The 14,097-nt window shown below is 47.1% G+C and overlaps 1 protein-coding gene across 1 annotated transcript; it reads left to right on the forward strand.

Moving 5' to 3' along the window:
- Nucleotides 1-222: 222 nt before the first annotated feature.
- Nucleotides 223-5,464, forward strand: LOC142843942 (ubiquitin-like protein NEDD8). The gene is made up of 2 exons (XM_075962478.1): nucleotides 223-301; nucleotides 4,943-5,464. The coding sequence occupies exons 1-2, from the start codon at nucleotides 223-225 to the stop codon at nucleotides 5,170-5,172; spliced, it is 309 nt and encodes a 102-aa protein (XP_075818593.1). The 3' UTR covers nucleotides 5,173-5,464.
- Nucleotides 5,465-14,097: the final 8,633 nt, after the last annotated feature.

Raw genomic sequence — 14,097 nt, forward strand, 5'->3', positions numbered from 1 at the left:
AAGTAGTAGGGCTTTAAAGTAATCTCCGCAGGAGCCATGGAGGTGATTCAGCAGGGAAAGGCGCTTGACAACAAAGCCTGGTGACTTGAGTTTGTGAACCTGGAAATCATATTAAAGCCACAGGCAATGGCATCTCTAATCCCAGCACCCCTAAAGTGAGAAGGAAGACAGAGCCTAGAGAATCCCCTAGATGCCATCATAGTGGCAGAAAGAACGCGGGCCATGTTTAAACAGGAAGGCAAGGACTGCACTCCAGTGTCTACTGTGGCATTTTTCACTCCAGCCAAGACAAAGAAACAAGGTAAGTGTCCTCAGTGGATGAACTGGTAAAGAACTTGTGGGGTGCGTGTGTGTGTGTGTGTGTGTGTGTGTGTGTGTGTGTGTGACATAATAGTGTTCAGACTTTAAAAAGATGTGGGCAAAAGAACAGAGAAAGGGTACAGAGACGCAAGTGTGCAAGGTAAGTCCAGTACCCGATGCATGGCACGAGGGCTACAGTTACTACTTTGTGTGCTAGAAATCGGCTAAGGCACTAGGTTTAAAGTGTCTCGAGATGATGGGCACGTCCATGTACCACGGCAGGTAATTCACTGCGTACACTGAAGCATCATGTTGTTTACGGTAAACACACAAAAGTTTTAAGAACCAAATTGGTCTGTGCAGTATCTATCAAAAACCTAGCTTCCTGCCTTCCCTTAAAAAAAAAAAGAAATTGACAATATGATCCTAAAATCCTTATGAAGAGGTAAAGGACATAGAATAGCTAACACAAGTTAGAAAAGAACAAACTTAGAGAATCCCATTTCCAATTTCGGAACAGTCTGTTACTATGTAAGGCTAGGCCAATGTATCAATGAACAGAACTGGGAGCTCAAGAATAAAAATGCACATATGTGATCAATTTGTTCATAACAGGAGCCCACGATCACTCAATAGGGAAACTGTCTTTTCAGTTCACTGCTGAGACAACCAGATCATAACAAGCAGGAAGCGATACTCCGACATCTCAGCGTAGCCAAGATTGCTTCAGTGAACCATCCTCCTGGCATAAAAGTTAAACCTTGGTCTTGAGTTGGGCAGTAATTTCCTGGATTTGCACCAAGATGATAACAAAAGAAAAATAAATTATATTCTACCAAAATTAAAACCGTTTGTACTTCAAGAACAGCACCAAGAGAAATGGGAAGACAACTTGCAGAATAGGAATGAGCACCATCTGAAAGGATGCTCGATACTATTAGTCATTAGGGAAATGCAAATCCATAACCTCAATAGACAGCGCTTCACACCCACAGCGCGGCTAGAATCAAGACAGCCCATACCACGTGTGGGCTAGGATGTGGGAACTTGGAATCCTCCGGCACCGCTGATGGGGGTAGGCTGTGGAGCAGTAACTCGGAAAACTACCCAGTCGCTCCTCAGAATGGCACACGTAGACTAGCCAAACGGCCCAGCGGTTCCATTCAAACACACCCCTGAAAAGGAGTGAGAGCTTGCACACACACCAACTTGATAGCGGAATGTTTCTGGCACTCGTTTTCATACCCGCCCAAATCAGAAACAACTCCAATGTACGTGCGGAGTATTGATACTCTAAACTATGACTTGGTGACGCATGTCTACATTTATATGAGACACCCACAATAAACAAATCCACACTGGATAAAGGCACATCAGATCAGTGCTGATTAGAGGTGATGGGAAGTGACCAGTGGGTGCTAAAGGGTGTGAGATTTAAGAAGTTATGCAAATCATCTTGTCCTCCTTGGTTTTAACTGTCATCTTGACAACCTAGGGTCACCTGAGAGGGGAAGTCTCAGTTGAGGGATTTCCCAGGGCAGAGGGGCCTGTGGGCATGTCTATGGGGAGACTGTCTGTACTAATAGTTGATATAGATGTTTCCAGGCCCCTGTGGGCAGCACCATTCCCAGGCAGGTGGTTCTGGGATGTATAAAGAATCTAATTAATCAGGAATCTGCCCACCAGCAAGTAAGACACCTTCTACCATGGTTTCTGCTTCTTGAGTTTCTTCTTTGACTTCCCTCAATGATGAAGTGTGAGCTAAATAAATATTTTCTCCCTAAATTACTTTCATTCAAAGTGTTTTAGCAGAGCTAGAAAAGACCTAAATTTATATAGTTTTCTTAGTGGCAAAATTCTGTGGATATAGTTAAGGACTAAATTTTACATCTTCAAGTGAATTTTATGGTATGTGAATCATACTTCAATAAAAATATTTGAAATAGTAAAGATTATCAGATTAGCTTTTTAAAAATACAGTTACAAAATACAATAAACACAAGCATGTTGAAAGTAAATAGATTAAAAATAGATGCTACACTAACATTCAACCAAGGAGTACAAGATTAGCTCTGAAGGTAGATTTCCAGGCAGGAAACATTGCTAGAGGCAAAGAGAAACATTTCTCAATGGACGGTGATAGATCAATTCAGAAAGACATAACAAAACTACGTTTGGATGATTTTAATAACATAGATTCAAAATATATAAAACAGAAGGTAAAAGGGCTCTGAAATGAACTGTGGGAAAGTTCTTTCATAGTGAGCAGTGTCAGTAAGACTGGTAGTGAAGGCCAGTAAAGAACACAGATCATTTTGGCAAGTGCACTACCAAGCCCTCTTCAATGACATGAAAACAATCATGATCTTCGATGGCACAAAGAATGCATTTCATTCTCTAGGGCATCCCGTTGGGGATGGAACTAGGAGCAGACAGCATTATAAAGGCCACCCATGGCGATTGACTTCTACTCAATGGATCTTAGATCAGGCATCTGCAGTCCTTCCTGAGGAGTAGGCTGAATCCATCAATTCTGTTTTGTAGGTAGACAAGTGAAACCTAATTTTATGTGTCTTCTTGACTGGGCCATGAGATGGGTAGAGAGCCGCCTAGATGTTATTTGTAGGTGTGTCTGAGAGAGTTGGACCATAAGTAATTTAGCCCTTGAATCGGTGGACTGGGTAAGGAGATGGCCTTTCCGCTGTGCAGGTGGACATTGTGCATAGAACAAAATAACAGAGGACGGCTAAATGACCTCCACTGAGCTGAGCTGAAGCGTCCACCTGCTGATTCTCCTGCCTTCAGATTCACATCAAGGCCAACAGCATTGGCTCTCCAGCTCTCGGGGGTTTTAAACTTTCCACCAGTTTTTCTGGGTCACCATGGCTGGTCTCCAGCACTGTATGAGCCAATATCCTATAGTAAATACCTTTCTCAGATACAGATTATAGATAGTTGATAACTTATCGATTATGTTTCCCTGGAGAACCTTCACTAATATAGAGAAGTTGACTGCTCTACTTTGAAGACACAGGCTATATAAGAAAGAGGAGATCTAGGCTCTGACAGCCAGGAAATCGGGGACAGCCACTCATTCTGCCACCCTGCTTGGGTCTTGAGGATGAGGTCACCAGCAGCCTGACTCTTGACTCAGCTTACCCAGGACCATCCGATCTAATCAAAGGGCATCTAGATACTGGAAATGGAAGGTCCTAGTAGGTGGCTGACAAGTTGATGGCAGGGCTCAATCAAGAGGAAGCTAGGCAAAGAGGCAACAAGGGACCAGGAGCAGCAGCAGCGAGTTCCTGGGAGATCTCTGTGCACATCTGGATCTGAGGCTTGCGCTTGTCCATCATTCCACCGGCCAGGGTCCAAAGTGAGGATAGCAGAATGACTGTAACCTCAGAAGGTGGTGACCTGGGTCCACAATCCATGACCATAGGCTGACTAGTTAACCCCTCTTTGTCTTTATTTCCTTAGCAACAAAGTGAGACCATTTATATAAATCTATAAAGTTTCCCTGAAAAGCAATGGGGTGGTGTGAGGAGAAAGTCTGTGAGGGTCTGGTGAGTAGTGAGACCCCAAGAAGCACTTGCTGTTGCTCTGAATGCCAGCATCCTTCTCTCCAATTGCTGACTGGAACACACTGAAACGTCAGGTGTAGCACTGTGAACATATAGTCTAATGACTGATCAAGAGTGGCTATTCATTGAGAAGAATTCCAAGAACTCCTTTGTGCTCATGCCCTGAGTGCTGTGGAACACATGATCCATTGGCAACGTTTGTTAAAACCCCTGATGGTAGCAGGCATACATGCACCCTCTCCCTTTGGCCTGTATGGTACAACTACCTAATAAATACTGATTCAGCAATCTTCCCATTTCAAGTTTCTATGACAGCACCTATAAACAAACCCTCCAAAAGGACTAAGTCAACAGCACATGGGTCCTTTTATAAATATATTGAAAGTAGGCACAGCCTCTTGTTGGATGTGAGCTCGGTAGAGAATTTCCCTGTGCCCATCCTTGATGTCTCTGCCCCATTGATACCTGCAGTGAGCTCTTCACAAGCAGAGACATACTGCGTCTTCTGCAGCTGGAGCTACCAAAGCAGAGCCGTGTGGCGCAAGAGGTTGACACACACAAGAGCCTGGCACAGTAAAAAAGGCCCAGAGTCCACAGGTCTAGTGCCAGCTTGGGCAGAAGCCCACAGTGGGATCCTTGGGGGTGGATGTGGGGTTGCAGTGCCGGTGACTTCTCAGAGACCTGGCTTTCTGAATTGTGTGAAAAAATAAGACCCACCCCGCTGTGCTATTCTGTTGTAAGGGTGCGTCTTTCCTAGCTATAGTAGTTTTGGAAGGAGACGTTTGAGAGATGCACACTGTAAGACACTTGACTTGATTTTAGATGGCTTCCATGTTTTCCTAGACTGACGGGTGGTGAGATGGCCCTCCATCCTCCATTCCTACTGAGGCCAAGATTTCAACAATGAGAAACTAAAACTTAGGACCACAGCGAGAGAAGCAGCATTATAGCCGCCTGCAGCCCCAACCTGGGAGGAAGACGCTAATTAAAATGAAGACGCTGGGGCTGGAGAGATGGCTCAGCCGTTAAAGGCTAGGCTCACAACCAAAAATATAAAGTGAAGACGCTGACTGGAAAGGAGATCGAGATCAACATTGAACCCACAGACAAGGTGGAGCGAATCAAGGAACGTGTGGAAGAGAAAGAGGGCATCCCCCCACCACAGCAGAGGCTCCTCTACGGTGGCAAACAAGTGAATGATGAGAAGACAGCAGCTGATTACAAGATCCTAGGTGGTTCAGTCCTCCACCTGGTGTTGGCTCTTAGAGGACGAGGTCTTGGGCAGTGATGAACCTCGGTTCCATTTTACCTCCTTGCCCTGTCGCTCATAATGAAGCATCACAGATCCTCTCACGCTCTGGGACACCAGAACTTCTGCCCCCTCCCTTGGATGCCCAGTCTTGTGTGTCTACTGGTGGGAGAATGTGAGGACACCAGGGTGCAGTGCTCCTGCCCCAAATGACCATTACTGGCTGTTGGGTTTTAGTTTGCAGTCCTGTGTGCTTCCCTCTCTTATGGCTATAACCTTGGTTGTCAATAAAATATTTCCTGGCAAAAAAAAAAGAAAAAAAAAACTAAAACGTAGCCGAATCAAAGCTGAGAGTGGATGGCAGGAAGGATGGCACAGCAAGCTACCCTGAGACACAGATTAGGGGGAGAATCTGCTCCATGTTCAAAGCGAAATCTCTCCCTTCTCTCCTTGGGACAAACACATGAACTCACATGTACCAACTCCCAACCGCTGAACCAAAGTCAGACATTAGTAACATAAAATAATACACTTCAGCGGACCTGGACGATGAGACAACCATTGCCTTTGCCACCGTGAAAGGTAACTGAGTACACGTGACCAGACAATCTTTGCTATGTTGTATAAACAGCAACATTGTATGTTTTAGTAACATGGCAAACATACGAGAAAGGCAACAATATACAATTTCTCTCATGAAGAGCTACTTATGAGTGTGAATTTGTACCTTGTTTCTCATAGAAAACACTACAACCAAGAATTCAGTCAAGTTCATAAAAGTGGTTACTAATAACCACAGGCTCATCTCATCCAAGGGAGGTGTCCTTTTCCAAAGTGATCTCTGTGGGGCGGTCACCTCCCTGTGTATGGTGGTTTCTTCCAGCCCTTCTCCCTAGAAACAGATTAGTAGAGCCAGTTAGGAGTCAGAAGAGCACTGGACCACATCTGCCAGAGCATGGAGTTGTAGATGCAAAACTGTTTTTAACCCATCACAATGGCATGATTCATTTGTAAGTTCCAAAGCCATCTTTGGAGACTGTCTGATAAACTTTAGTGTTTTCTCAAAGCCAAACCCACCTCCTAGGGAGGAAAAGTGACTATTTGAACTCCTGAAAAGAGAACGACACAGAATGGGAAGGTGGTCACTCATGAACGGTGTCAAACATGCTTTAGACTGGGGAACAAGCTGAATGTGATTGTAATATCTCTAAAGGGGCCATGTTTGAAGAGCTAACATTCATTTCTGAGCTCCCCTGGAGCTAGAGTTACAGGCAATTGTGAGCTGCTAGACATGGATGCTGGGAACCGAACTCAGGTCCTCTGAAAGAGTAGTGCATGCTCCTCCCCGCTGAGCCATTCCCTTCCCCGCTGAGCTACCCTCTTCCCCGCTGAGCCACCCTCTTCCCCGCTGAACCACCCTCTTCCCCGCTGAACCACCCTCTTCCCCACTGAGTCACCCTCTTCCCTGCTTAGCCATTCCCTTCCCCACTGAGTCACCCTCTTCCCTGCTGGGCCATCCCGCTAGCCCACTAAACTTGTTCTTTGAAGTCTCTTTCTGTCTGTATCTGTTCAGCTCCCCTTTCCTCACTTTTGTCAAAGTCAGCTGTACCAAAACGCCATTTCATAGAACTCCAGCATCGCAGCTGTCATACTTGGGTGTCCACCAACTTATCATCCTGGCTCAAGCATTCTGTAGATTTCGATGTCACCCTCCAAAGATGACTACCTTGTTTATACACCCGCTCACAGAAGGGACTATATGGAGGGGAAAAACATCATTAAAGGAAGCTTAGAAACTAGAAATTTGTTTCCATACTGAGAGGCTAAAAGAGGAAATGACAAATAAAATATCCAAATGCCAGCCTTCTTACTCACTTCAACCTCTGCCAGCAGGCTGGCTAGGAAAATGCCAGATAGGGGTTTCTGTGAGCTTTCCTTTAGGAAATGGGACATTTGCCATCTTTGCCCAATCTCGTTTCTCTGTTTAGTCTTTGAAATCAGGTGCAGCCCAGGCTGGTCTGAAGCTCATGATCCTCCTGCCTCAGCCTCCTGTGTGTTGGGACTTCAAGACTGTTCTGCGCAATGCTCGGTTCTGCCTCGTACCTTGACTGAGAAGGGCACAGCAGATATGATAGGTATCTTATGTTTGTGTTTTTCTCATGATGACCAAATAACTAGCATGAAACGAATCAAAAGAAGTAAGATTTATTTTGGATGATGGTCTGGAGGTATAGAGTCTATCACGGCAGGTGTGTGGCGGGAAAGATGAATCCTCTGGTCACGTGGTATCCTCAGTCAGGAAGTGTGCCACCAGAGGGTGCCCATGGAGACCTGGAGGGGTGTCAGATACCCTAGAGCGAGAGTTACATGGCTCCTAGGAATGCAATCCAGGTCCTCTGGGAGAACAGCAAATGTTCTTAGCCACTGAGCCATCTCTCTAAGCCAAGGAACACAGTGCAAATAGAGGAGAGGCCAGAAGACCTCCGAGTCCCACCCCGTAATCTATTTTCTACAGTGAGGTACCACTTCTCCTTCCTCTTCTTGAAAATTGATTCTTCTCTCATATATTATATCTTGATCTCAGTTTTCCCTCCCTCCACTCCGCTAAGCTCCTCTGCACTTCCCCACTCTCCCAGATCAGCTCCCCCCTCCATTTCCCTTCAGAAAAGAATAGGCCCCCAAGAGACAACAACCAAACAATAAAATGGGATATAATAAGACATAATTACAAAACCCTCATATCAACGCTGGGCAAGGCAACCCAAAAGGTGGAAAAGATTCCCAACAGCAGGCAAAAGAGCCAGAGATGCCCTCACTCCCTCTGCTAGGAGGCTCACAAAACACCAGCTAACAGTCGTAGCACGTACACAGGGGACCTGGCACAGACCTAAGCAGGCCCCCATGTTTGCCACTTCGATCTCTGTGAGCCCATATGAGCCCTGCTTAGTTGATTCAGTGGGGCATGCTCTCCTGGTGTCCTCATCCCCTAGGACTCCTGTAACCTTCCCTACCCCTCTTCCATGAGATTCCCTGAGCTCCAAGGTGAGAGACCCAGTGCAGACCTCCAATTTAGACTCTCCGGCTGTAGGTCTCTCCACCTATCAGCTTCTGAAGGAAGTTCCTTTAACCTGAAGCCCATGCTGTGACAGCACCACCACCACCTCCACCATCACCTCCACCATCACCTCCACCATCACCACCACCATCACCACCACCATCACTTCCACCATCACCATCACCTCCTCCACCATCACCACCTCCACCACCACCTCCACCATCACCATCACCTCCTCCACCACCACCACCTCCACCATCACCTCCACCATCACCTCCACCATCACCACCATCACTACCACCATCACCACCACCATCACCTCCACCATCACCACCACCATCACCACCACCACCACCACCATCACCTCCACCATCACCATCACCTCCACCATCACCACCACCATCACCACCACCACCTCCACCATCACCACCACCATCACCACCACCATCACCTCCACCATCACCACCATCACCTCCACCATCACCACCACCACCTCCACCACCTCCACCACCATCACCACCACCATCACCACCACCATCACCACCACCACCATAACCACCACCATCACCACCACCACCACCATCACCACCACCACCATCACCACCACCATCACCTCCACCATCACCACCATCACTACCACCATCACCACCACCATCACCTCCACCACCATCACCACCACCTCCACCACCACTACCTCCACCACCACCACCTCCATCACCACCACCTCCACAACCACCATCACCACCTCCATCACCACCACCTCCACAACCACCACCACCACCTCCACAACCACCATCACCACCTCCATCACCACCACCACCACCACCATCACCACCTCCACCACCACCACCACCACCTCCACCACCACCTCCACCACCACCACCACCACCTCCACCACCATCACCACCACCTCCTCCACCACCATCACCACCTCCATCACCACCTCCACCACCTCCACCACCATCACCACCACCTCCACCACCACCACCACCACCTCCACCACCACCTCCATCACCACCACCTCCACCACCACCTCCATCGCCACCACCACCACCACCATCACCACCACCTCCACCACCATCACCACCACCACCACCTCTACCACCACTACCACCACCACCAAGCTGCCAAGTGAGATGCCAGGATGTGGTTTCTGCCTTCAAAACCCTAATTCTCTGGACACTCAAGGATGTACATAGGTCCCCCAAATACCTGCATATAGTTGGAATAAATTCATTCAGTGAGCTACAAACTATGCCTGAATGGTCATCTCTGGCCAACTCCCCAAAACACTTTGGGACCACTTGTTTTATCTCTCTCCTTGCAGGTAGTCCTTGATGAGATCATTGAACAGTAACCAAGCCACAGCATGAATGCTGTCTTGGCTTGAACTCTCCTCTGTCAAACCTATTAGACCCTGACTTTTTAATCCAGCCTTGCTCTGGTTCTCGTGACGTTGACCGAATGCAACCAGTTATTAACCAGAATGAAACACAAGCAGTTTCTGCCACAGTTGCTAACAGGTCCCTTGTTCTTCCCCTAAGACCTCATGAACCAGGCCTTCAATGTCTTCATCTTCCTCAACATTTTTACCCTCCAGACTCCTGCTCTAATGGCTCATTCAGCTCTGTTTACAACATCCTAGAGCCTCGCCAGCCTCCAGACCCAAACCCTTCCACACACCAGTACCACGGGCTCACAAACCACACAGCGAGACTTATCATGCCACCGATCCCACTCCTGGTACTCAACTCTATATATTGGTTACTTTTCTTATTGCTGTGACCAAATATCTGGCATGAAGAGACTGAAAGAAGAAAAGGTTTCCGGTCTGAGTCCTCGAGGCTGGGAAGGCAGGGAGTGTAGCCTGAAACTATGATTCGAATAAACCTTTCTTTCTTAAGTTGCTTTGGCCAGGTGTTCTGTCGTAGTAATGAGAAAATAACTGCATGTTATCCTTCCTTCAGTCTCATTATCCTCCACGCATCTGTCCAGAGTTTTGCCTAAAGGTAGATTGAATAATGTGCACCCTCTCACTGAGCCTCCAGTTGTGGCTTTGAAGAAACGCCGGCATGATCTTCACTTCTAACACTAATTATGGCCTTACACAGGAGCTACACACTTCAAGTGGGGAAACTGTCACAATTTAGGAGATCTCCTGGGTGTCTTTTCTCTAAAAACGTCTTCTGAACCAAATAATTTTGTTTTGAGTAGTGAGAAAAATGAAGATAGTGAACTTCTTGCTTCATATCCCGTGAACGTGTAGTCTGCTCAAAACTGAATTATTTGTTGTTCAACGCTGTGAACCACAGGCTAGCTAGCCCATGAGTTTCTGCCATTCTGCGGCTTGCATCTCTCACCTTGCTATAGGCACATTGAGAATACAAATACCTGCTGCTCCATCAGGCTTTAAGTAGGTTCCAGGCCTCACATTTGGATAGCTCGTACATCACCACTGAGTCCTCTCTGTAGCTGTGATGGAGGAAGGTCATTGGTTAAGTAATAAAGAAACTGCTTGGCCTCATAGGTTAAAACATAAGTGGGAGGAGTAAACAGAACAGAATGCTGGGAGGAAGAGGAAGTGAGGTAGATGCCTCAGACAGATGCCATAGCTCAGCTCTCGGGGGCACACGCAATGAAGCTCCGACCCAGGATGGACATAGGCTAGAATCTTCCCGGTAAGAGCACTTTGGGGTGCCACACACATTATTAGAAATGGGCTAGTCCAGGTGCAAGAGTTAGCTGAGAAGAGGCTAGATATAATGGGCCAAGCAGTGTTTAAAAGAATACAATTTGTGTGTTGTTATTTCGGGTATAAAGCTAGCCAGGCAGCTTGGAGCTGGGGCGGCAGAAACGCAGCCCGCAGCTCCTACTACATAGCTGCTTTTTGTTTTAGATGATAGGGACTTTTTAAGTGGCTCAGAATAGTCTGGAACTCATGGTCCACCTGCCTCAGCCTTCCAAACACTTCCTCAACATTTCCAAACAATCGGGGATTTGTCTGTGTGGTGTTTTGTCACTTGAGGGCAAACATTATGCTTTGGTTTACAGATTAAAACAAGACAAGTCTGATGCATATTAAACTAACTTGGGTTATATTTATGTGACACACACACACACACACACAGAGAGAGAGAGAGAGAGAGAGAGAGAGAGAGAGAGAGAGAGAGAGAGAGAGAGAGAATAAGTTAGGGATGCTACATTAGTTTTAAACAAAATCCCCTTTACACGCACAGAATCATTCTCACTGCTGCAGGGCCCTGTCACACCCTAAGTCCTATAAGCAGTAAACGGACAGAAATACCTCCTTGATTCAAGGCAATCACTGATGAAATAAACCATCTATTCCTGTCTGGCTTTTCAGGACTCAAGGAGAGTCCATTCTAAGTAAGAACAAAAGTTCTGGGGAGAGCAGTTTCACACACAATGCAGCAGAATGATTGGCAGGCTGGTTATTAGCCTGAGTTAGCCTCATCTGGCCCTTTTTAAAGTGCAATATGGTACTCATACCATGACATATGAATGCAAAACTCCCCTCAGGTCCTACGCAGGAGACAGCAGAGCTGGCAGCCTGACACTGGAGCAGCTGGGAGAGGAAGGCTCGGTTCCTGCGCCTTAACGTGTTTGACATTTGGTATCTTAAGGGAAGAACTAATAAATAAGCCACCAACAACGACAGGTCGCTGACTATGACATGGCGCAATGACAGCTTTTATTGCCAGCCAGTTAAACCTCCACTGCAGTGCCGTCCTTGCAGGCCATCTGGCCGTGAGTTCTTATTTACTTATTTTTATTTTCCTGGGGCTTGAACTTGGAACACTTGTCCCCGCTAGAGTCACATTTTGAAGCCAGCTCAGGGGCTCTGAGCACAGCGGCTGGCTGAAGGTGATTTAACATTAATGTCTGTAGAAAATGGAAGTGGACAGAGATATCAGCAGGTGACCTTACAGTCGGGGTCTATCTGCATGGAGTCAGCTAGTCATTTTGGATGTGGTGTGGCGAGGGAACCCAATTCAGGATAACCTCTTCCAGAACCAATCTGTGTCGTTCCTGTCTGGAGTGGATCCAACATACACTTATAGAGTGTAAAGTACTCCATGCCCCACAATGTGGCATATTCTAGGAACAGAAAAATAAGACTATTTAGGGATGGCAAGATGGCTCAGCAAGTAAAGGCACTTGCCGCCAAGTCTGACAACCTGAGTTCAATCCTGGGACCCACGTGGTCACAGGAGAGGACTGACTCCCACGTGTTGTCTGGGACCCACGTGGTCACAGGAGAGGACCCACTCCCACGTGTTGTCTGGGACCCACGTGGTCGCAGGAGTGGACTGACTCTCACGTGTTGTCTGGGACCCACGTGGTCGCAGGAGAGGACTGACTGCCACGTGTTGTCTGGGACCCACGTGGTCGCAGGAGAGGACTGACTCCCACGTGTTGTCTGGGACCCACGTGGTCGCAGGAGAGGACCCACTCCCACATGTTGTCTGGGACCCACGTGGTCGCAGGAGAGGACTGACTCCCACGTGTTTTCTGGTGACCTCCACATGCATGGACCCCCCACATACACGCATGTGTACACACAGAGTCACATAAAATAAGTAAATAAAGAGAATATTTTTTTTCTAAAAACAGAACCTAGTTAAAGATCGCTTTCAGGTTAAAGTTGACAGGTCAGATTGGGAATCCTTATGTAATAAATCTCATGAATGGAAGATGAATCATAGTACAAATAAGCACAACACAGGGTCAGAATTGGGGGGATAATCCCTTCTTTCCCACAGTGTTTTGGGAATAAAATACGCATAACTCAAAGTGTCTTAGATTTCACCTATTTTGAAGCTAACAATTTAGCCAGATACATGGGATAAGCATTTATAGTGCCTCAAAATTCATATATTGAACCCCTGACCCCAATATGACATATTGCCTATGATACTAATTAGGCTTAGTTGAGATCATGAGGATGGGGGACTCATGCTGGGTATTAGTGTCCTTATAACTAGAGATCCAAGGGTTTGCTCCCCATAGCAACATCACCCCCATGTGAAGATCCGGGGGCAGGGAAGCTAGTTGCAAACCAGAATGAGAACTCTCTCCATGACAGAAGTATGCTGGTACTTTAATCCCAAACTTCTGGCTTGCAGAACTCTGGCAAACCCATGCCCATTCTTTAAGCCACCTGATCTGTGGCATTTTTTGTAGCATTTGTGACAGCAGCCCAGGGTCATTAAGACTGTCAGTCACATTTTCATAGATGCTGACAGCAAACACAGCGAGGTCGGAGAAAACACACCTCAGGACTCTCAGGACTACGAGACAGTGGAAGAGCATAGCCTTTTGTGCAGCTCTGAAGCCTGGTTTCTAGGTCGAGACGAAGATCGGGTGAGAGTTCATTAGAAGAGAAGTGCCCTCAGCCTAGGGCCCCCAGCTCTGCTATAGAAGGCCTCTGCCCATGCATAAATGTGCAAGCCATCCCTGGAGCATCGTCTCCAACAAAGGCCTCCAAACCTACAGAGGCCAACTCCTCACAGGAGGCTGTTACAAAACCCGAGCTGCATTCAATTAAGGAAGGAGAAAAGTCTCTCTGTTGCATGTCTCTGGTTGGCCTTTCTGTAGTGTTCCCTGGAAACACAAACTGTAGTAGCATTTCCTGGGTACAACTTGCATCTCAAGGAAGAGTTCATGGTCTGACCCTGGCCCGGCTCCCAGCTTCATGCCTGGCCACATCACAATGGCCTTGTCTCTCTCCCCTCTCTGCCTTTGATCAGGCACTTCTCTCTTCCTTACCCCGAAATGCAATAGAATTCACCCAGCACTTCTGCATTAAGACAGGCTCAAATCATGACCAAGAGGATAAGGGGCAGGTGGGATGCCACTCCCCTGTTCAGTGACTTTGCGTGGAGACA

This window comes from Microtus pennsylvanicus, chromosome 1 (assembly GCF_037038515.1).
Source record: "Microtus pennsylvanicus isolate mMicPen1 chromosome 1, mMicPen1.hap1, whole genome shotgun sequence".
NCBI lineage: Eukaryota > Metazoa > Chordata > Mammalia > Rodentia > Cricetidae > Microtus > Microtus pennsylvanicus.